Source organism: Cucumis sativus, chromosome 7 (genome assembly GCF_000004075.3).
Source record: "Cucumis sativus cultivar 9930 chromosome 7, Cucumber_9930_V3, whole genome shotgun sequence".
Lineage (NCBI taxonomy): Eukaryota > Viridiplantae > Streptophyta > Magnoliopsida > Cucurbitales > Cucurbitaceae > Cucumis > Cucumis sativus.
The window spans coordinates 18,931,526-18,955,135 of record NC_026661.2 but is presented as its reverse complement, the minus strand read 5'-3'; the positions used below and the strand labels follow the sequence as shown (position 1 = coordinate 18,955,135).

The 23,610-nt window shown below is 36.1% G+C and overlaps 3 protein-coding genes across 3 annotated transcripts; all 3 read left to right on the top strand.

Annotated features, from left to right (window-relative positions):
* The first annotated feature begins 26 nt into the window (after window positions 1-26).
* LOC101219064 (DNA replication licensing factor MCM7) lies at window positions 27-6,183 on the top strand. Its single transcript, XM_011661091.2, has 15 exons — window positions 27-185; window positions 268-335; window positions 483-542; window positions 627-850; window positions 1,401-1,578; window positions 1,830-1,952; window positions 2,060-2,149; window positions 2,523-2,665; window positions 2,840-3,017; window positions 3,239-3,430; window positions 3,553-3,725; window positions 3,854-4,057; window positions 4,523-4,688; window positions 4,955-5,176; window positions 5,835-6,183. The coding sequence occupies exons 1-15, from the start codon at window positions 137-139 to the stop codon at window positions 5,937-5,939; spliced, it is 2,175 nt and encodes a 724-aa protein (XP_011659393.1). The 5' UTR covers window positions 27-136; the 3' UTR covers window positions 5,940-6,183.
* Window positions 6,184-7,206: 1,023 nt separating this feature from the next.
* LOC101219303 (DNA mismatch repair protein MSH6) lies at window positions 7,207-16,719 on the top strand. The gene is made up of 21 exons (XM_004136106.3): window positions 7,207-8,237; window positions 8,619-8,712; window positions 8,918-9,020; window positions 9,119-9,172; window positions 9,258-9,332; window positions 9,451-9,519; window positions 9,646-9,729; window positions 9,903-10,094; window positions 10,683-11,233; window positions 11,324-11,453; window positions 11,592-11,683; window positions 11,771-11,949; window positions 12,030-12,232; window positions 12,330-12,431; window positions 13,047-13,209; window positions 13,558-13,844; window positions 13,928-14,065; window positions 14,435-14,514; window positions 14,620-14,719; window positions 14,933-15,062; window positions 15,743-16,719. Exons 1-21 carry the CDS (start codon window positions 7,391-7,393, stop codon window positions 15,991-15,993), a joined length of 3,924 nt encoding a protein of 1,307 aa, XP_004136154.1. The 5' UTR covers window positions 7,207-7,390; the 3' UTR covers window positions 15,994-16,719.
* Window positions 16,720-17,456: 737 nt separating this feature from the next.
* On the top strand, window positions 17,457-23,216 carry LOC101221276 (GTP-binding protein SAR1A). The gene is made up of 3 exons (XM_004135945.3): window positions 17,457-17,812; window positions 18,168-18,299; window positions 22,535-23,216. Exons 1-3 carry the CDS (start codon window positions 17,684-17,686, stop codon window positions 22,853-22,855), a joined length of 582 nt encoding a protein of 193 aa, XP_004135993.1. The 5' UTR covers window positions 17,457-17,683; the 3' UTR covers window positions 22,856-23,216.
* Window positions 23,217-23,610: the final 394 nt, after the last annotated feature.

Here is a 23,610-nt window from a genome sequence, read left to right as displayed (position 1 = left end):
TTTACAAGCTCTTCATTTTCCCGCCAAAAAACATCCCCTTTATCTTTTGCCGCCAAATCCTTAAGCTCTCACTCGCATCCTTAGAATCTCCATTTCCCTCTCTCTGCCTCTCCTTCTCTCCGTCTTCTTCTTCGAAATGTCAGCCATGAAAGATTCCGGGCCTCTAGACTTCAGCGCCGAAAGGGGTAAGCAATATCCATGGTTTCATCGTCTTTTGTTTTTGCCCTCAAAGTTGTATTTCAATACTACCTGTAATTCCTTTTTCAGTGCTCGCAAAGGAGTTCCTAGCCAACTTTGCCGATGCAAATGGTGAAGCGAAGTACTTAAACATTCTGGTATACTTCCACATTCTCATTTACGTTTCTCTATCTACTGTAATTGGGAATTAGCTTGGTGATTTAGTCTGAAAACCCTAAAAATTGCCATTACGATGTTTTACCTAGGTTTTTATTGAATTGGATTTGTTTTTTTGTTTTTTTTAGCAAGAGGTTGCAAATCGCAGAGTTCGTGCAGTTCAAATTGATCTAGAGGATGTGTTTAATGTACGGTTTTTTTACTCTTCATTTTTTTTCTCGATATTGTCTCTTTGTTTAGTCGACTAACACAGTTGTGCATTCGGATTTCAGTATAAGGACTTGGATGAGGATTTTCTCAGACGTATTACAGAAAACACCCGGCGTTATATTGGGATTTTTGCTGATGCTATTGATGAGCTCATGCCTGAGCCAACAGAGGCGTTTATTGATGATGATCATGACATATTAATGACACAAAGGTCTGATGATGGACCAGATACGGTTGATAACCCTGACCCACGCCAAAGAATGCCTCCGGAAATTAAACGTTACTTGTGAGTTCATTGTCTCCTCTTCCTTCACAGTTGAGAGTATACAGAAAATTAGTCCAACATGACCGATCACTTTTTAGTTTAATACACATCGGCTTTTACTTTTGTCTCTATGGATTGTGTGTTTTCTTTATCGATGGTACTGTGTTTTCGATCACCTTATATAGGAAGTTAATTGGGAACCTGGCTAGTTGGTTCTGGATTTAGGATTACTCTGTGGGTGATGTTTCGTTTGTCTCAAGACTGCTACACAGTTGTTGCTGCTACTTGTTTAGCTTACACTACTTATGTCCTGAATTGCAAAAATCTTCATGAATAAATAATACTTTAGTTAACATTAATTCTAACAGAAGTATGTGGCGGTGCATGTCATTCAGTGTATCTATTTGGATTTACAGTATAAATTCCTCAGCTGATAAATTGATATTGTTGTTTAATCTTGGGTTTTCATCGAAGCTTCTCTTTTGTACTGAATTGCCCACAGTTTGCTTTATGCTTGAAAAGGATTCTGCCATTGTTCAAATTTCCTTATGCCTGCTCATTCTTCTTTCAGTGAAGTTTACATTAGAGCATCTTCAAAGGGTCGTCCATTTACCATAAGAGAGGTCAAAGCGTCATATATTGGTCAACTCGTAAGGATATCTGGAATTGTGACACGCTGTTCGGATGTTAAACCATTGATGCAAGTGGCAGTTTATACATGCGAAGACTGTGGTTTCGAGATATACCAGGTCATCTAAATTGTAAAGAAGTTGATGTTTGCCATTTCTTTTCAACAAGATTTTTTTTTGATGAAATGAATCTTTTCCCAGTGATGAATTATAGTTTTAGAACGTGCATTTATATCACTTGTGTTATTGAGCTTCAAAATTGTGCGGCTCTTCTCTCAGTCCTAATGTTAACCTCTTTTTTTCCCCTATTGGTTAGTTCATTTCTACACTCTTGCTTTTTTTACTCATATAGTCACTTTTCTGATTCACAGGAGGTAACAGCTCGAGTCTTCATGCCTCTATTTGAGTGCCCATCTCAGCGTTGTAGAACAAACCAAACGAAAGGCAACTTAATTCTTCAACTTAGAGCATCCAAATTTCTGAAGTTTCAGGAGGTTTTTCAATTACTTCTTCAAAGGCACTGTTAGAAAAATATTTCCTTTTCTCTTTCGTAGTTTGATTGATATTGGTCCTAATTCATGCCGTTGCATTTGGTTTGCAGGCCAAACTGCAAGAGTTAGCTGAGCATGTTCCAAAAGGTCATATTCCTCGGACAATGACTGTTCATCTCAGGGGTGAACTAACAAGGAAGGTTCGTTTTCTTCTAATGAATTCTCACTTGGTAGTTCTGAGGGTGACTAAGATTTCTGTTTAGTGTGGCTGATTGATCTATATCTAGCTGGAAGATATAGAAGGTAATGCTTGTGACCTTGAAACACTTGCTGGTTTTGTCCATCAGGACAATATTAATTTAGAGCAAATGTTTGGAACTCAAATACATCTTTTAAGTTTGCATTCAGCTTTTTTTTTTGTAGGGTTTTAATTTCTGTTTCTTGTCAACCAAATATAAAGTTTTAATTTGACACCTACTCATTCATTAACTTGTGCAGAGGCAATCCTTTTTCTCTACGAGTATTGGTTATATGATAATAATTTGCTCACACGTCTTTTTCGGGTGTTATCAGGTAGCTCCAGGTGATGTTGTTGAACTGTCAGGGATTTTTCTTCCTATTCCTTATACGGGGTTCAGGGCAATGCGTGCTGGGTTGGTTGCTGATACATTCTTAGAGGCCATGTCTATCACCCATTTCAAGAAAAAATACGAGGAGTATGACATTTTTTTAACCACTGTCTTCTACTGTTTCATCTGCAATCTGCTTTTTGCAACATTTTGGCCACTCTATTCTTAGCTTTCTTTCTTTATGAGTATTCTCTTTTAAGTGATCTTGTGTTTTATATGGTCGATGGTAGAACTTATTTATTCAGCTGTTTTGTACTGCAGCTATGAACTTAGGGGAGATGAGGAGGAACTAATTGCACGTTTGGCTGAGGATGGCGATATTTACAACAAACTGGCACGTTCACTGGCACCTGAAATTTTTGGCCATGAAGATATTAAAAAAGCTTTACTGCTACTTCTTGTTGGCGCTCCTCATAGGAAGTTGAAAGATGGGATGAAGGTAAGAACATAAAATCAACCTGAGTTTGTTTGATGCATACAATGTTTTTCCTGTTAATTTCTGATGCTGCAGTAGACTAGTTCTCTACTAATTTACATGAAACCGTCCTTTTTCTCTCATTTTTTCCTTAATGGCTGCATTCTGTTAGTTTAGGATAATTTTCATCAACTCTTCACTGATGGAATTAAAAATTGCAATTCCAAACTAATTGGTCATTGCAGATTAGAGGAGACTTGCATATATGTTTGATGGGTGATCCTGGAGTTGCAAAGAGTCAACTTCTTAAACACATCATCAATGTTGCTCCCAGGGGAGTCTACACAACTGGCAAAGGGAGCAGTGGTGTTGGTTTAACTGCTGCTGTTCAGAAGGATCCTGTCACAAATGAGATGGTCCTTGAAGGAGGAGCACTGGTTAGGCGCATACTTTATGTCTCAATATAGAATTTGTTTTTTTTCCTTTTCAATGTATCATCATAGCTTAGCTTGTGATTTATTGAAGTTCCACTGAGTGTGAAATTGACATTTTACTTCAGGTGTTGGCTGACATGGGAATATGTGCAATTGATGAATTTGACAAGATGGAAGAGTCTGATCGTACAGCAATTCATGAAGTCATGGAGCAACAAACTGTGAGCATTGCCAAGGCTGGAATTACCACGTCTCTAAATGCCAGGACTGCTGTCCTTGCTGCGGCCAATCCAGCATGGTACTTACCTCTTTATCTTTATAGACCACTTTCTGATTTTCACGTTCTACTGGGTTTTGATGTCTAAACTTTAAGAAACTTCTCCGAGTTCTATGAGATTTCTAAGTATGCTTCTGTGTATATCTTAGGGGAAGATATGACCTACGTAGAACTCCAGCCGAAAACATCAACCTTCCTCCAGCTCTATTATCGAGATTTGATCTTCTTTGGTTGATCCTAGATCGAGCTGATATGGATAACGATCTTGAAATGGCTAGACACGTTGTCTATGTCCATCAGACTAGAGAATCACCTGCTCTTGGCTTCACCCCACTTGAATCATCTGTTCTTCGGTAAATTTTACCATTGCTTTCTTTTTACACAATACATATGAAGTTTTGTAGTTTCTGTTTGAAAGAAAAACAATAGGAAGTTTTGCGATATCAGATTGAAGTGAGGGTCTTTAGTTTATTACAAAATAAACATTCTGAATCCTCGTGCGTGCTCTTATAATATGCTTGAAACTATATTAAAATATAAGTATCAATGTTTCTTCTTTTGCTTTCTTTTCCATTTCTGTTAAATCAATCAGTAAGCTATACATTTTTATTTTAAGAATTTCTTCAGAATTTTTGTTATAAGACTGCCAGTGCTTTTATCATCCAAATTTCCACCATTAAAAGAGATCTTTCGAAGAGAGAGTTACTGATTGCATTTACCTTTTTCAATTATTAAGTCTCAGATTATAGTAAACGTGTGTAGATCTCAATGCATTCTGACTTTTAAATCTGTACTTTGTTGTTTTGGTGCTGGGTCAGAGCTTATATTTCAGCGGCAAGAAGATTGTCTCCTTACGTTCCCAAGGATCTGGAGGAGTACATTGCCAGTGCCTATTCCAGCATTCGGCAGGAAGAAGCTAAATCTAAAACTCCTCATTCGTACACCACAGTGAGAACTTTACTAAGCATTCTCCGGATATCAGCTGTAAGTCATTTCTTCAGTTAATTCGTATGAATGCCCTATGTACTCTTTCATACGTTATTTTGCTCCCCATAGACTGAAATATCAAGCAGAGGATAAGAAGTTGTTCCCCGCATGTTTTATATTTCAATAAGATTTTGGCCAAGATGAACCCTTGTGTTCTGCTTGGTTGGATTGGTAGCTTTAAAAGTGCTGACCACGTAGGTATTCATAGATGTATTTATTATTGGTGAACTCATGAAACTTTGATTTGAACTCATCCTAAACAGGCTCTAGCGAGACTTAGATTCTCTGAGACCGTGGCTCAGAGTGATGTTGATGAGGCCCTAAGGTTAATGCAAATGTCAAAATTTTCTCTATACTCAGACGACCGTCAAAAATCTGGTCTTGATGCCATCTCAGATATTTATTCAATCTTACGTGATGAAGCTTCCAGAACCAATAAAATGGACGTGGGCTATGCACATGCCCTTAACTGGATTTCTAGGAAGGTCAGTTGTAATTCTTATCATTGTAGTTGTTTACACTTAGCAATCCTTGAATTTTGTCGACCCAGTTAGATGCACTTCATAGGCTGAACATATAAGAGTAGACACTTCTAAACTGTTGTATTTTTTTTTTTTTTCTCTCATTGTTGCTTCTATAAAAAAGAAAAGAAAAATCAAGAAGGTTTCTGTAAATAATTGATAAAGGTTTCACTAGTTCTTTTTTTCCCTGTATAGGAGACTGCTCTAAAATTTCAAAGGCCTTTCTTTTTCTCCCTTGCAAATCATTTAAAGTAGGTTAAATAAATAATTTAGTTTTTGTACTCTGAGGTTTCTCTATTTAGTCCAACTTTTGCACCAACAAATATAACCTCTAAACTTTTTTATCTTTTTCTAAAGTCATGGATATACTATACTAGACTCAAAAGTAGAAATTTTGAGTAGAAATTTTAAGAGTTTCAATAGACGATAGTGTTTTCTGTAGGGATACAGTACGAAGAGTGTATTCTCTGGTCTAAGATCGCTTGTTACAAAATTAGTTAGGAACAACTATGGTTCACAACAAAGTCATGCTAAGTTGGCTGAAATCCTATATTTGCTAAAAATTGCATGGATCCTACGTATTGAAATTGAAATGCATTTTTGTTTGTTTTTTCCCCCTCAGGGATACAGCGAAGCTCAGCTAAAAGAATGTTTGGAGGAGTATGCAGCATTGAATGTGTGGCAAATACATCCACACACCTTCGACATTCGGTTTATAGATGCTTGATCTGTTATTTGAATTCTTGAGTTATTGACTGAGAGGTAGTTTAAATTGTGTTAGGATATGATGGGGTTTTGAGACCCACAATCAGTTGGAATATAGAGTAAAACGCACAAAAGTCATCCAGGGTTTTGTGTTGTATCTATACTTGTAGCCGTGGATTTGTAGAATTGTATTCTAGTTTTTTATGTGATGGGTCTTACCATTTATTTAACATGATGTTCTCATGCCTTGCTAACTGTTATGAATATATATATGTATTTTAAGTAAATCCATATACCTAAGCAACTCATGAATTTTGTGTTTGTTTGAACTAAACCTAACCTAAATGAGTCTATAACCCAACTTAGACCGGACTGATTTGAATTGAGATGTGTTTTTGAGTTTAACGTCCAAACTTTATTTGACCTATTATAGAGAAAATTTGTAGCACTAGAGTAGCATTGAAATTGTTATACTACTTTCATTTGTTGTTGGTTGCATGTATTAATAATTGAGTGGAGTCCACACAATACATATTTAATAAATTAATATATCATTTAATGATATGACAAATGAGGTAGTATATATTATCATAGTAGTATATATTTTTCCCCTTTATATATATTTGGTTAAAATTCTCATTTGGTCTTTAAATTTTGCATTTTGTTCTTAAACTTTTTAAAAAATGTCTTCTTGGTTTTTGAACTTTTGAAAACAACTTACTTTGGTCGTTGTTATTAGGATTCCGTTAACTTTTAAACGTAACGAAGGTATGACTTCTATTTGGATGATTAAGCTATGCATTTATTATATTAATTTAGTCGACAAATAAATTCTCTATCCAACACAAAATTATAATTAACACACTTTAATCAAATAACCTAAATAAAAAAACTAAATTTTTTCTTTTTTTCCTTCAAAACTTAGATCTCTCGCATCCTCTCTTCAACTCTCCACCGTCAATTTTCTTTTAAAAATTGAAAATTTAAAACAAACCGAGAAGAACGACATTCGGTAAAAGAAAAAAAAAATAGAAATGACACATTAGTGTTAACCTTGATGACAAATAAAAGAAACTAACAAAATAAAACAAAGTACAAAATTTCAAAAAAAGGAGAAATAATTGGAAGAAATAGAAAGAAAGGAAAACAATTAATACAAAAAATCCCAAACTCGAGGTACTACGTGGATCAATAAACACATAATAATGAATGAAAAAGAAAAAGATAAAATACAAAGTTTAAGTAACACAATGACATTTGAACCTATATATTTCATTATATTATAAACGGACGTTATTTAAGGGAACCTCCGTAGTCCGTACCGGCATTATCGGCTTCCGAGGGTTCCCGCCAAATAGCACCGCCGTAGTCGTTTCTCAGCCATTTTCCCGCCACTCCATTTCTCACTCTAAATCCCAAAATCACTCCTTTCTCTTCCACTCTTCGTCGCCACCAGATTATTCGAAGAACAAAATGTCATCATCTCGTCGATCCAGCAATGGCCGATCGCCATTAGTTAACCAACAACGTCAAATCACTTCCTTCTTTACCAAAAAACCCACCGGAGACAACTCCGCTGCTAGAACTCATTCCATTTCCTCCCCGACTCCAAGCCCTAGCCCTAACATTAATTCTCCTCCGTCAGTACAGTCCAAGCGCAAGAAACCCCTGTTGGTTATCGGCGGCGGTGCTCCGCCTTTTTCTTCTTCTTCTCCCGGTTCTTCTTCTTTACCTGATGCGGAGGAGAAATCGCACGGTGATGGGGTTATTGGGAAGAAGATAAAGGTTTATTGGCCGTTGGATAAGACCTGGTACGAGGGTCGTGTGAAAATGTTTGATGAGAAGGCTGGAAAGCATTTGGTGCAGTATGACGATGCGGAGGAGGAGTTGTTGGTGTTGGGGAACGAAAAGATTGAGTGGGTTGAGGAAAGTGCGAAGAAGTTTAAGCGATTGCGACGAGGTTCTTCACCGCCGGTGAGTGCTGCAGTGCTGGAAGATATGGATGATTTAAATGATTTAAGTGACGGGGATGGCAGCGATGACTCTAGAGATGAAGATTGGGGGAAGAATGTGGAGAACGAGGTGAGTGAGGAGGAGGATGTGGATCTGGTGGAGGAAAATGAAGACGAAGATGGGAGCGAGGAGGATGGAGTGGGAAAGTCAAGAAGGAAGCAGGGTGGGCAGGTGGAGTCTAAAAAGCGTAAGATGAGTAATGGAAAGAAAGTTGAAGTTGCTCCAAAGAAGATCAAGAGTAGCGGTGGAAGTGTGACTTCTGGAGGGTTACAACTTTCTTCAATGGAGACTAAGATTAAATCAGAGAGTGAGTGATGAACATAAAATGTTTTAAGTCATTTATCATCGTTGCAATATACAATGCTGTGTATAATTCTTAAGAAGTCCTTTAAACTATTAGATAGGCGTTTCAATTTATTTCCTGAATTGAGTTTCATTTGGTAGCTGTTAATTCAAATATATTATTGTTATTGCTCTTACTGTCAGACTGAAGTAATCGAAAAGAGAATTTGGATTTGTGCAGTAGCCTTTTTTAGTCTGTTGAAATTATGTACCTTCTTAAACTCTGAATTTCTTATGAATATTGAAACTTGAAACTATCCATCTTCCCTGTGTTTTGTTATGTAGTTAGTTAAAGTCTTCTACTTTTTTGCTTAACGTAGACCTTTTCCCCCCCTCCTTTTCCTAGGTACAAGTGTATTAAAGGGAATAAATGAAATTGCAAGTGATGCCTTAGAAAGGTTCAACTCACGAGAAGCCGAAAAGTTCAGGTTTCTGAAAGAGTAAGCTGTCTATATGTTTTTGTTTCTTACTTCCGCATCATTTTCCCCATTATATTCTGCATATCTTATATGGTATTAAGAATTAAGAGAAAGGTAATATTGATTCTCGCTAATCATAAGACAGCTTCTAGTTACATTTCACATCTACTTACCATTTTGGCCTATGACACTCACTATATCACGAAATTCCTGGATCTTTAAGCAGAGATAGGAAGGATGCAAATAAAAGATGTCCAGGAGATCCCGATTATGACCCAAAAACTTTGCATTTGCCTCCATATTTTGTGAAGAATTTATCAGATGGCCAGGTCTTTAGTGTTGAACTTTTTTTTCTTGAAGTTTCTTGATTTTCTTGGTAGTTATGAAGTTTTGTGAGTTACTTTCCTTATTGATATTCTGTGTACAGAGACAATGGTGGGAGTTTAAGTCAAAACACATGGATAAAGTTCTGTTTTTCAAGGTTTGCCTCTATGCTTCCTTGGTTAACTAGTGGCTCATGCTTACTGTTGGCTAGTAATGCTCTTCTCATTTTTTCTCTCAAGCAGATGGGTAAATTTTATGAACTTTTTGAAATGGATGCACACATAGGAGCTAAAGAACTTGATTTGCAATATATGAAGGTAAGACACTGGATATTTACTGAATGTATCAGTGTACATGCTTGATGCATACGTTGTATTTTGTTGAGGCATTTCTGTTATTAATTATCTTTTTTTCTTTATTTTTATTTTGAAAAAGGGAGATCAACCTCATTGTGGCTTCCCCGAGAGAAACTTTTCACTCAATGTGGAGAAGTTGGCAAGGAAGGTTAGCTTTCATCCTTCTTCCTTTTATTTCGGATCTATTTTTCCAGCTTATTATTGGGTTGATAAATCTTTTATAAGTTTCATGTTCTCAAGGTGACATTTAACTTAGCCTGCCTTGGCAGAGCAGGGTTATCGAGTTCTTGTCATAGAGCAGACAGAAACTCCTGAACAATTAGAGAGACGGCGTAAGGAGAAAGGTTCTAAGGACAAGGCATGTATACATATCATAAGTTGCCTCATCTATGCAATTTGTGTAATTATTTTCTATTCATAAAGATTAAAAATCATGCACTCTCCCACCTCTTTGAAGTTGGATGCTAGGAATGAACTTCTTGAGCTGAGATCATAAGGCTGTAATAATACTAATTGTTTTCTTGTCTGCAGGTAGTGAAACGCGAAATATGTGCCGTAGTCACAAAAGGAACACTAACCGAGGGTGAGATGCTATCTTTGAATCCTGATGCTTCATATCTGATGGCAGTAACCGAAAATTTTTATGGGTTGGAAAATCAACAAGAACGGATTTTAGGGGTTTGTGTGGTTGATGTGGCTACCAGTAGGGTTATCCTTGGGCAGGTAAAATGTTGAATCACCCTTGTTTGAGTTCATGCTATGGAAGATAAGATTTATCTGCCTACTTAGCCAAAATATATTTAGGCATTTTCTCTTAATGAATAAAAGGGAACCTATTAGAAAACTACCAAACCTGGTTGCAATGTCAAGGATGAATTACAGAATAAGAAAAGCTTTTCTTTTTGAGAGTGCTATCTCTCTCTTAAAGTTCTTCAATTGACTATCCCCACCAATATAATCACCCCCTCTAAGATCCTCAACTCCCCCGTATTTATAACCAAGTCCTTCCTAACTAATTACCACTATACCCTTTTTAGTATCCTATTAATATTTCCATTATATTTCTTGCTTCTCACAGAGCCATGTCTTGACTTCTGAGATCATTGTGGGACTTGATTAATTGAACGAGTTGCCAATTTTGTTTGGGTGATTGAATGTGCATAATATGGGTTTATACTATTTTATTAAATGTTTCATGCTTAGGTGTCCATGGTATGACTAGCATTTTAATCAAGTGATGATATATGGTAAGCAATGTGCTACAATACATCTATCGAATTATATTTTTACTAATTTTCTGCTTTTCAATAGTTTGGAGATGACTCGGAGTGCAGTGCCTTGTGCTGTCTTTTGTCCGAGCTTAGACCAGTTGAAATTATTAAACCAGCTAAACTGCTAAGTCCTGAAACTGAGAGGGTGCTGCTCACTCATACGAGAAATCCTTTAGTGAATGAGTTAGTTCCATTATTGGAATTCTGGGATGCTGAGAAAACTGTTCAAGAAGTTAAGAGGTTGTTTAAGGGCATTGCTAATAGATCGGTTTCTGGATCTTCAAGTGAAGCAAGTTTACTCAATGACAATGCTGCCAGAGAAAACGATGGGTTGAGCTACATGCCAGATGTTTTATCCGAACTGGTTACTGCAGACGAAAATGGGTCTTGGGCACTTTCAGCTCTTGGAGGCATTCTATTCTATCTGAAGCAAGCTTTTCTGGATGAGACATTGCTTAGATTTGCAAAGTTTGAATTACTTCCTTGTTCTGGCTTCAGTGATGTTATTTCAAAACCCTATATGGTTCTTGATGCAGCTGCCTTAGAAAATCTAGAGATCTTTGAGAACAGCAGAAACGGGGATTCTTCTGGGTAGCCTTCTTTGACCACATTTTTTACTATTCTCTATTATTGCTGTATGCTTATTTTGAGAAATTTTCCCAAATTTCAATCTTGTTTTAGGACGCTCTATTCACAGTTGAACCACTGTGTAACTGCATTTGGGAAAAGATTACTTAAGACATGGCTTGCAAGGCCTTTATATCACGTTGAATCAATTGAAGCTAGGCAAGGTGCTGTGGCGAGCCTACGGGTAGGTTTAATAATTACAATGTAGCATTTCTTGTAGATTTGCTTCAGTTTTATTTTTCTGAAGTGTAAAAGCGTATCTGTTCTTATATTTGACTCTTAAGGAGCTTTCCTTCTCTAATTTTCTGTATTTTCATTATAGGGAGATAACTTATCTTTTTCTCTTGAGTTTCGAAAAGCATTATCCAAACTTCCTGATATGGAGCGTCTACTTGCTCGCATTTTTTCTAATAGGTGAGGTCAAAGAACTGTTAGTAATAATAGTTTAGAGATGCAATGGTTGTTAGAATAACTTTTATTCAATGATTGTCTTTTTAACAGTGAGGCAAATGGGAGGAATGCTATCAATGTGGTTCTATATGAGGATGCAGCCAAAAAACAACTACAAGAGTTCATATCTGCTTTGCGGGGTTGTGAGCTCATGCTCCAAGCTTGTTCGTCGCTCCGTGTCATTTTGCCAAATGTTAAATCAAGAAGACTCGATTGCCTATTAACGCCAGGTATTTTGATTTGTGATCTATTGAGGACTTAAGGATTACTTCAACAGACTTGTTGGAATATGATGTTTTGTTTAATTCAGGTGAAGGTCTTCCAGATCTTCATTCAGTTCTAAGTCATTTCAAGGATGCTTTTGATTGGGTTGAAGCCAATAGTTCAGGACGTGTAATACCTCGCGAAGGTGTAGACGTGGAGTATGACTCTGCCTGTGAGAAAATTAGGGAGATACAATCTAGCTTGACAAAGCATCTAAAGGAACAGCGGAAATTACTTGGGGACACATCTGTGAGTAACTTTCTTGAATCATTTTTATCCCTGTGGTACGTACATAATACTCGAAAGTTTCACGTTTCGAAAACTTCTAAATTCTGTTTTTTTGTAGATCACTTATGTGACAGTTGGAAAAGAGACACATTTGTTGGAAGTGCCTGAAAGTTTGCAGGGTAACATTCCTCAGACTTATGAGTTGCGATCATCTAAAAAGGTAGGTGCAACTTCTTTAAGTTTTGTTTGTGGACTTACTTGAGTCAAATACCGTGAGAACTGATGCACTAGTAGTTCTCCAATAGTTTATTAGTAATATTTTAGAATTGTAGTTGGGAGAGTAATGTATCCTGTCGTTGGGACCATGTTGTGATTGTGCATATTCCTTTGATGAAAAACCTATCTTTCCTAAAGTAAATATGCTCTTACATGTAAATTAGACATTATTCTTCTTTCTGCAACACAAATTTATAAACAATTGGATTTGGTTGTTTAACCTGAGTGTCAGTGTCATTACAACAGGCTCATGAATCACAAAGGCAACCACTTTCACTTTGTAGTTGGATTTGCACTGTTTCTAGTTTAAACTGAAAGCTCTATCTTTCCTTTATTTTAGTTTATTATTATTATTATTATTTAGTTATCGGATTATATTCATATGCCAACTGCCAGATAAATTCGTTCTTCTTAATCAAATGCTCATCATTTATCTCTTAAAAAAAGATGACTTAGTTCTAGTAATAGATAACAACCCAAAACTAAACTTGACCTCTATTGTCGTGAAATAACTTTGGTAAGTCTAATGCATTTTCACATTTTTCACTGATGCACCCAGGGCTTCTTTCGGTACTGGACTCCTAATATTAAGAAGTTGTTAGCGGAGCTTTCTCTAGCTGAATCTGAGAAGGAGTCCTCACTGAAAAGCATTTTGCAAAGGTTAATCAGAAAATTCTGTGAACATCATCTCCAATGGAGACAATTAGTCTCTGCAATTGCTGGTAGGTAGTTAATACTCTTATTATTGGATTGAGAATATTGTTTTTTCTAGCATTGCATATCTAAGAGAACTATAATAATTATGATGATCTCACATGTAAAATATTATCCTTATCTATCATACAGTAGTAATTAAGTTTATTAATTAATATAGGCCTCAATTTACTCTCTCCTTTATGTCTTTATATCCTGGATTTGTGTGTGGGCATTTTTGCTTTACCCTATAAAATACACTGCTATGTTTCAAGGTTGAACTATTATATTCTGTAATGCTCATCTGGAGTGATATATTTCTTTACCATATCAATTCCATAACGTTTCATGGCTGATGTTGGGAAAACTTCTTGCAGAACTTGATGTTTTGATTAGCTTAGCAATTGCAAGTGATTATTATGAGGGTTACACATGCCAACCACTTTTCTCGAAGTCACAGTGTCAGAATGAAGTGCCACGTTTTACTGCTAAAAACTTAGGACATCCCATTCTAAGAAGTGATTCACTGGGTGAGGGTACATTTGTCCCCAATGACATTACTATTGGTGGCTCAGGAGCCAACTTCATTCTTCTGACTGGGCCTAACATGGGTGGAAAGTCTACTCTTCTTCGGCAAGTTTGCTTGTCTGTTATTCTGGCTCAGGTAATTTATTTCCTTATTTTTAAGTTTTAATCTCAAAAGTCTTGTTTTTTTCAATTTTTTTTTCTAAAACAATGGTTCTGCAGATAGGTGCAGATGTTCCTGCAGAAAGTTTTGAGTTAGCTCCTGTTGATCGAATTTTTGTACGGATGGGTGCTAGGGATCAGATTATGTCTGGCCAAAGTACATTTTTGACAGAACTATCAGAAACTGCACTGATGCTGGTAGGACATTGTTGCATTACAGATCAATTCAGTTACTTTGCAGCTTCAGGCGATTTAAGCTGTGTTCCCCTTAGGGACCTAAGCTGGCTGAAGTTTTTAAATATCTGAGAGAGTTCTCAGGATGAGAGGGCCTTTTGAACTGCCTAGGATTTTAGTGATTTTTTTCCCTGACGACTTGATGTCCTAGTTATTAAATCTTCTAAAAATCTGCATATAAGTTTTATCCTTCGCTTAACTGTTAGTTTTCTTACAGTTATCTTTTTAAAGGTCTTTTACCTCATGTCACCAAAACTGCCGGACCTTTTTGTGATACATTCTTTTTGAGGTATTTCTGCTTTCTTATTATCTGACTAAAATTGCTTGATGCAGTCATCAGCTACCCGTAATTCAGTGGTGATCTTGGATGAACTTGGACGTGGTACGGCAACTTCAGATGGACAGGCAATTGCGTAAGTGTTAATTTTTTCAGATTCATTCTAGTGTTTGGTTTATCGTTTATTTATGCTTGATTGTTATCTTTACTTAATATTCATCTCTTCTTCTGCCATCAACAGGGAATCAGTTCTTGAACATTTTGTTAGCAAGGTGCAGTGCAGGGGAGTATTCTCAACTCATTATCACCGATTGGCCTTGGCTTATCATAAAGATCCTAGGGTATTGTTCCTCTTCAAATCATTCGGGATTCTTTCACAGTTTCATGCAATGAAATTGTTGTGTGATTAATGCATTCCATCATAGGGGTGAACTTCATTAAGCTTAAGTTAGTAGTACCACCATAAGTATAGAGTTTTTCACTATGGAAAGACATCTCAACAATATTCTCGAGATTATATTGGTTCTGCTTGTTAAATAGAAGCTCTTCTACAGGTTTCATTACACCATATGGCATGTCGAGTTGGAGAGGGAAACAACGGTTTAGAAGAAGTTACATTTCTCTATCGTCTAACTCCTGGCACATGCCCTAAAAGTTATGGCGTGAATGTTGCACGGTTAGCTGGTAAGGCTTGTTTATTTTATTTTATTATTATTATCTTTTGTTTGTTTCCACTTGAAATTTGTACGGTGCACCTCTTTTTTTTTTTTTTTTTTTTTTTAATCGAATGCCTTGAATTTGATTTCAAGTTATTATATGATATGTTTGATTCGCAGGTTAAGACCAAGTTGTTAAATTTGTTATAGGTAGATGGTGTTAAATTACCAGAGTATGGTACACAGAACGAGTTCAAGAAATTAAATTTATCTAACCTATATTTGACTGTTGTTTTTCATTGATTTAAAAACTGGGTCTACATAGTTAGTAGATTTAAGCCTAGGTTTATGTAACTTAAGTTTAGCTGATCTATTGCTTGGAATTTGCAAACCCACCTACGAAATATTGGTTCTATCTCTTATTTTCAAGTTATAGATCAGCTAAACATAATTTTAGAGTTATGTAAATACTGAAGCTATTCAGTTCTAGCCTGAACCCTGGCTCATAAAAAAATGCTATCTAAAGTTAACCAGAAACAGTAAATCAAAACTCAAGGTAGATGAAAACCGCAGCACAGGAAAAACTCTTAAAGCATCGTATCTGTCAAGCATCTAAGTGTTTTACATGGTTGGCCTTTCCGCTATGGATTTTCGTTGTCTTCTAACTGGTAAATGGTTCAAGAATATAAATTAATTGTGATTTTTTAGGACTCCCAAATTGTGTCTTGACCGAGGCTGCGGCTAAATCAATGGAATTTGAGGTTACATATGGCATGGCTGGAGAAGAATCTGAAGTTGACTTGTGCAATCAAACTTGGGTAGATGATACAACAACTTTGATTCAAAAGTTGATAAGCCTGGAATCAGCTGTGAGATGCAATGATGAAACTGAGAAGAATGGTATCGGTTCCTTGAAACAGCTTCAACAACAAGCAAGAATACTTGTGCAGCAAGGTTGACTCGATGCTCTGAAACATTCATCGGTGAGCAACATTTTGCAGTATACCTCGGGGTGCTGCAGTTCATCCTATTTTGGCCGTTGCTTTCATCAGAAGCATCTTGAACTGGGACTTGGAGCAAATCTCCATGAGAACAGAAACTTCAATGTATAAAATCCAGCTTCTGACCTCAGATTTTACCAGATTTGCTTATAGAATGAACTCTAGACGGCGACCAACATTTTTTGAGAAGCAATCTTGGGGGATTGGTTGCGCTCATCTTTATTCTTCAATAGAAGAAGAAATTGCTTTTGATCTTTTGTGTAAATTGTTAATAATGACAGTCATTATAAGGTTGTGTTATTGTTGAACTAAACCTGCAGGTTTGGTCGCCATATCCAAGTTGGCAAAGCGCATTCTAGTTTCAAGTTGTTATCAAATTTTTTTGAGTTCACTACTTCTTAGTCTTCTTAGTCTAGCTATATCGGTAGCATTTGAGCTATGCTTGGGTTGGTAGTTCAAAGGGTCGAATTAAGTTCTCTTATGTAGAGGATTAATTTTTAGTTACTTGATTCTTCTTACTCATAGTGAGGAATGCTGTTTGAATGTATCAGGGGAAATGTGCCAGAAAATTGTATGGCAATTGACTCAATTTGAAATTTTAAGCCCTTCTAAATGCTTTTGATTCAACAGACACCACACTGAAACTGTAAAGTATTGAAATGTTATTGATGGATATTAGTAAAATTTGCGTAAAATTTAATTAATTAAGTACTTTTTTTATTCTTAATTTTGAGGTTCTATCCATTTAAATTTTAACTTTTAAATATTTATTGTACATTGTTTTATCACTATCTTCAATATAATAATATAGAGTGTATGAATTTCTAACAATTGAGATATGTTGAAAAACTTTCACCATTAAGAACAACTTTCTCGTTGAGTCTTTCATTAACCAATAAGTAGAAAGGAAGAAGTCCACAAAGTTTCATTACACATCTACGTCTGGTAGCTAAAACATCATGAATATATCACTTGCACTCTAGAGGTATAGCAACCCAACGCATCACAAAAATTAGAAATAATATCTCAAATAATCGAGTTCACCTCCAACCAATCATTCAACATTTGAACCATCAGGTGCGAATTAGATAAAAATTTGAAATTCTGGATCTTCAAAATAGCATAAGCCTTCATCGAGAGGGCTAAATGTATATTATTTTTATGACACAACAAATAGGTGGAAGATCGAATTTGTAACTTCTAGAGTCAAAGGTCCAACCAACGCCATTTTGACAATTTCTACGTTATTTTCTGGTTTGAAGTAATATCTCCGAATTAAAGCTAACTTTAACAACCCCTGCATTATTTATTGGAGAGAGACAATATAATTTGTATAGTATATGATAAATGGTAAAATGGAAGAAAAGAATAAATAAGACATATAATTCAAATTCCTCAAAATATACATTATAAAAAGAATAATAATAATGGAGAAAATTCGATTGTATTTCCATTTCCTAATTCCAATTTCCTACCAGGTTTTAGAACTTTCCTTATTGCGTCTTCCTCTCTCTCTTCTAACCTCCCCTTCTGCTGAGGATTCTCAATCGGAGTGACACAACCCAATCAATCACCGACCTCTTTCTTGTTGCTGCTGGTGACTCCGATCGATTCTCCCCTCCCCTTCCTTTCACCCCTATCCTCAATTATGTTTCTTGTTGACTGGTTCTATGGCGTCTTGGCCTCCCTTGGTCTCTGGCAGAAGGAGGCCAAAATCCTGTTTCTTGGCCTCGATAATGCCGGAAAGACCACCTTGCTCCACATGTTGAAAGATGAGGTTTCTCTTCTCTCACTCTCATCATTCTTTCTGTGAATTGTTATTTTTTGCGCCTTATTTACTGGAAAATTCTTATGTTTTAATCTGAAAATTGTTGACTGATCGGTGAGATGAGGACAGAGATTGAAGAGTTATGTTTGATTGTTGGTAAGTCTGGAGATAATACTATAGGTTGAATCTCTTAGTTGATGTGGTATAACTATTCGATTACACGAGGTGAAAGTTGTTCATGGCTTTCTTCTGGTGCTCGGTTTAGACGCACAAATCTTATTTATTATTTGCGATTTTTTTTCTCTTTTTTTTTTCCCACCCTGAATTGGTCTGCTGTGATGACGTCGTTTCTTATATGCTTCAGAGGTTAGTACAACATCAACCAACACAGTATCCTACTTCAGAGGAGTTGAGCATCGGGAAAATTAAGTTTAAGGCGTTTGATTTAGGAGGCCACCAGATTGCTCGTAGAGTTTGGAAGGACTACTATGCTAAGGTATGCTAATTCTGCTTACTCTCATCTTTTTCTATGTCAATGGGGTGTATGTTGTAAAGGAACATTTACTGACGATTATTGACATGAATTAGATGCAAATTTACATGAACATTTACTGATTAAGGTGGTATGGGCCATGGGTCCTTTGGTTTTGTAGTTTGATTCATTATGGGATTTTTGGAAGGAATTTCAACGTTTAGTTATGTTTTTTGCATTTTAGGGCACAATTTGAGAATTCTGTTTTTATCAAGCAAGGTAAAAACGTATATGGTAACTTGTTTCCTCGTGAAGTTTGAAGATGAAATAAAAACATTGTTTGATAATTTTTTTTTCTCATTTATTATTTCAAGAAAATTTTGAATATCAAGAAAAGAACATGTTTAATTGATATTCTTTTTGATAAGATATATTTAGCATTTCCTTTTAATTCTTAAGTTTTAGGTTTTGTATTAACCTTGTAATGGGAAAGATGGATGATGGAAGCGTATTCTTTTATGTCCAAGATTTCAACTTGAGGTTTTTGACTGGAACCTATTCACCTAGGCATACCAATTCCAGTCTGTTCCTATTGTTTTGTACTTTTGTACTAAGATGCCTCTATTGCTTTTTGTATCTGTTGATCTTCCTTCTATTTGTTGTCCAATATATTTTCCTTTTATGAAGCGATTAATTTTTAGGTTGAAGACAACAGAAATGAATAAGCACTCTGGAAGAGCTTTATTAGAGAATCTTGCCGGACCATTTAGCTAGAGATAAATAGGATGGATGAGAATCTTCCCCATCACCGTTTTATTTCATTCTCCCCTTTTCCACTATTTTAGCTATTATTCCCTCCTCGCTAAGTGGAGAGGTCTTTGTTAATCCACCACATGGGGTTTACCCTGTTAATAAATTCATACTATCATTGAACTTGTTTCTTATCTAAAAAATAAAAAATGTTGAACACAATCTAGTCTAGTCCAGAAAAATCTGATCACAACAACAATGATGGCAAATAGTAATAGCGAAACTAAGAATGACTAACCCATCCAGTAGGATTGAACAGAAATAATTTCTTTTAATGTGATATAGCTTGAGGGGTGGAAGATAGGTTAGAATAGAGATGAGATAGGGAAACCAATTTTGTATAGTTTGGGAATATTTGCCTGCTGAAATGGCTTAGGAGTTAGGATACTGGAGAAATGATTGCAATCCTTGGAATAACAATGTTTCAAGAAGACAAAATGGCAAGGGGGATCAATATGATTTCAGAAACTTTCTGTGAGGGTGGAGTTTATAAATTTTTCACTTTTGTCAAATTAATGTGAGAGGATTGGTTGGAACTTGGAATTCCTTTCTTTGATCGAGCTCTTCTTTGGCTATGTCGTTATGTATTCTTTCATGCTTCTCTATGAAAGCTTGGTTTTCCAGTTAGGAAAATAGAAGGTAAAATTTCTTTTCTTTTTGAATTTATTGGACAACTTCCTCTCTATTGCTAAAGGTAAATGAAAGGATGAGATTGTAAATGAAGGTATTTCTTCGTATGTTGATGTGGTTGTAAAGGGAAGAGTGAAGATATTTTCCGTCGTAAGAGGTTTGATATGGTGACTTAGGAGAGATAAATTATTCCTACCAGTGTACGTTTCCATGATAATTGGTATTTGGTATGACATTTGTGATGTGAAGTAGAAAATTACTAATGAAGATTGTTTGCCAATCTGTAAACTATTCCAGCAAGCGAGACCTTGCTTTTGTGTGCTAGCGTAAATAATGTGAGAACTCTGTGTAGCAGTGGAGGCTTGTCTGAAGGATGGGGTAGGTTTTTATGTCAATTGCAAGTGCCAGGATAAGTATAAACATAGTAGAGCCGAAGTTGTTCTATTCTTGCTGGCAGATTAAACCTGGTAGCTACCCATTGTCTTCTTGGAATGAGGAAGGAAATAAATGTGTAGGTTGAATATTTGAGAGGCTTGCAGTCATTCTTGCAGAAATTAAGGGAGTAGATGCTAGTGGTTGTGTTCTTCATGTTCCACAATAGTGTCCCTTTCCTCTAGGCCACTTCTGATAAGGTGATTCCGGGAAGTTCAAAATGTTTTTCAAAGGAAGTTGAATGATCCCAATGAGTTCCTTTGGCGGACGGATGATTGGAATTATGAAAAAAACTGATAATAGCAAGGAGGAGCAAAGCTGGGTACAAGCTGCTTACTTCAAAATTGAAGAAAACACTCAACAACTTAGTGTAATTTCAGTTTATTTGGTTTATTGCTAGTTATATTCACATTATATTGTTAGAAAATAGTCACACCTTCAACTTCTGTGGTCAAATAGGAAGAGACTTCAGACTAAAGGAAAGGGTGGTGGTTGTATCTTTATGGAGTTTTTTTTTTTTTTTTTGGGGGGGGGGGGGTGGGGGAGGTAAAAAGATTCAATCAGAGCATATACTGTAGGAAAAATACGCATGAGAATTGACTGAAGGGTTATGAAATTAATTTGAAGTTCATCAAATGTTAGCCGGTCAAAGATAGAGGGCATGTGGCTGATTGGAAGGTATCTTAACCTTGTGATGTAAAACAGAAAGTTGTCTGGTGGTTTCATAAAATGGCTTTCTTCCTTTAGAGATAAAATTAAAATGTGAGGGGATGGTAAGTTGCTTGGATCTTGAAAATTTATGGTCCATCAAATAATAGTTGTCGAATGGAGCTCGAGAGATAATTGGAAAATGAGTGGGTACCACTATCAAGTTTTCTGGTGGTCGAGGCCTGGGACAATTTAATGTTTAATACAGTACTTTGGTCACATGAAAAATCAAACGGAAGGAAAACATGTTGTGTGGAAATTTTTTGGTGATATTGTGTGCCATCGTCATTTTTTTCAAACTATTGATAATCTAGATTGATTGAAATTCCTCTTAACCATAGAATTTTTTACACAGGCCAATGTAATTACCACTGCTTTATAAGTATTAGAGTCTGTTTGGAATATTTTTCAAGTGTAAAATAATGGTTTTTAACCATTTAAAAAGTCATTTCAAACAAGCTTTCTAGTTTGGATGGAGAAGACCAGGAAACTACAAGTGATAAAAGGACGTGGAGTAACATGTGGTTGTGCACCCATTTTACTGAAACCAGGAAATCTAAAATGGGGACCAGACAACACCTTTCTATTACGGAATCTCCTTAGTGTTGGTTATCAAAACCAACTTGTTCACTCACTACTTTATATGTCGGTTTTATATTTCTAAAGGAGCGTTTGGGACAAGGAATTTTTTATTATAGTTGGGTTATTATAGTTTGTGTTTCGGTGTAGATTATTTCAGTTTTGATTATAATAGTATGTACTTGAGGTGTAAAGTATTTTAGTTTGAGGAGAAAATAGTTAACACTGGAGCAAAAGATAAAATAATGATAAAAGTAAAATAGTAAAAATATGGTAGCAAATGGGGCTCTTGAAGTAGTGTTGACGACAATTAACTAGGGAATACAAAATAGTATTTACTATTGTATTTACTATCGCAAGAAGGTGGTTATTATAGTCTTTAGATAGTCCTTGCTCCAAACATGCTAAGGAGCCTAGCTCTGAAGTTTGAGAAATGGATGATGAGCTACAATTGCCAATTTGGGAAAGTGGGTGATGAAAGCATTACCTGTAGAAATGGGAGGACTGTATGTGGGAAATATTAGGAAAAGAAGTGAAGCACTTGTGTGTGGATTTATAAAATTGAAACCATAGTCCTTGGTGGAACATTACTTAACTAAACTGATCCTCAAGATGTTCTCGACAAGGTTAGGCAGTGAAAACCCCTCTTTGGGACTATGGGAGGATGAGATTTGAGACAATTAATTTTCGAACTTTAATGTTCTTATTCCGTAATTTTGTTTTACTGTATACTCCGAAAGGAAGTTTAAACTCAAAAAGAGTTTTACTCTTTTTTTTTAAGGAATCATATATTTTTTTCTTCTATCCACTAATTCTTTAGAACTAGAAATAGAATTGGAGCTGCTTCTTTTTCTTTGTCGGCCGACTGTAAAGTTGCTTTCGGCATACCATCACACATCACAAACAAAGTAAAAGAAAGAAATTAAGAATAATAAAAAGTTTGCCACTATACGCATTTGGAGTTTATTATAAAGGCTGGATTGCTTTTTTCTCCCCTTGACATGTATTAGGTGACATCTTATGTGGGACCTTCAACCACAAAACATTTCTTTATAGCCTTTCCGTTACCATACCATATGATTTAATTTCGGACTTTACAGGTCGATGCCGTGGTATACCTGGTGGATGCCTATGATAAGGAGAGATTTGCTGAATCCAAAAAAGAACTTGATGCCCTCCTTTCGGATGAATCACTTGCAAATGTTCCATTTCTCGTGTTGGGGAACAAGATCGACATACCCTATGCTGCCTCAGAGGATGAATTACGATACCACCTCGGCCTAACCAACTTCACCACTGGAAAGGGGAAGGTAAACCTAGCAGACACGAACGTCCGTCCGTTGGAGGTGTTCATGTGCAGCATCGTCCGCAAAATGGGGTATGGTGATGGCTTCAAGTGGGTTTCTCAATACATTAAGTAGGCGGGGATAGTCACAGGTCATGATTGCCATGGCACACTCCATACTAGCCAAAAGTTTGCATTAGGTGCACATGTACTGTTGGGTTCCATGTGGGATTGAGGTTGATACCCTCTATCACTGGTCTGTAAAATTTGTGTATCAATAGTTTGTTTATTGGCCATTCCATCCAGATTGGTATATGTATGCATTTCTTTTCTAGATCCAGCCTACAGGAATTTCCCTTTTCTAGAAATTGTAAGACTTGAAAGCAATACAGCCTATGTGGTTTGTTTTGGGTATAAAATGTTTGGTTTTAGATGTGAAGCCAGGAGGACGTTCATTCACAACCGTTATATTTATCATCGTACCGTTTGTTTCTCCATCGTCCCATCCTATCCCGGTTTCTTTGTAACTGATCAGTATTGTGAAGATACCTTGTATTTAAGTCAAATGTCTATAATCCTTCTCTCTTCCTCGTCTCACCTTGCCTTTGTGATACCTTATCTTAGTAAAATAAAACTATGGAACTCTCTCCAAGCTTACCAGAAACTGTCCTCCACTATTTTCATGCGAAGGATGAGTAGTAGTTTCATTACTACTATGGAATACTTATCATTCAACCTCATTATTTATTAATTTTTCCATAAACCTATTACTAAAATCTTGATAACTATTTGGGCTAGTCGCAAATATAATAACAACATCAAAATATTAATAGTCAAATATAATAACAACACCAATATATTAATAGTCAGCACAAGTAAAGAGATTTGCAA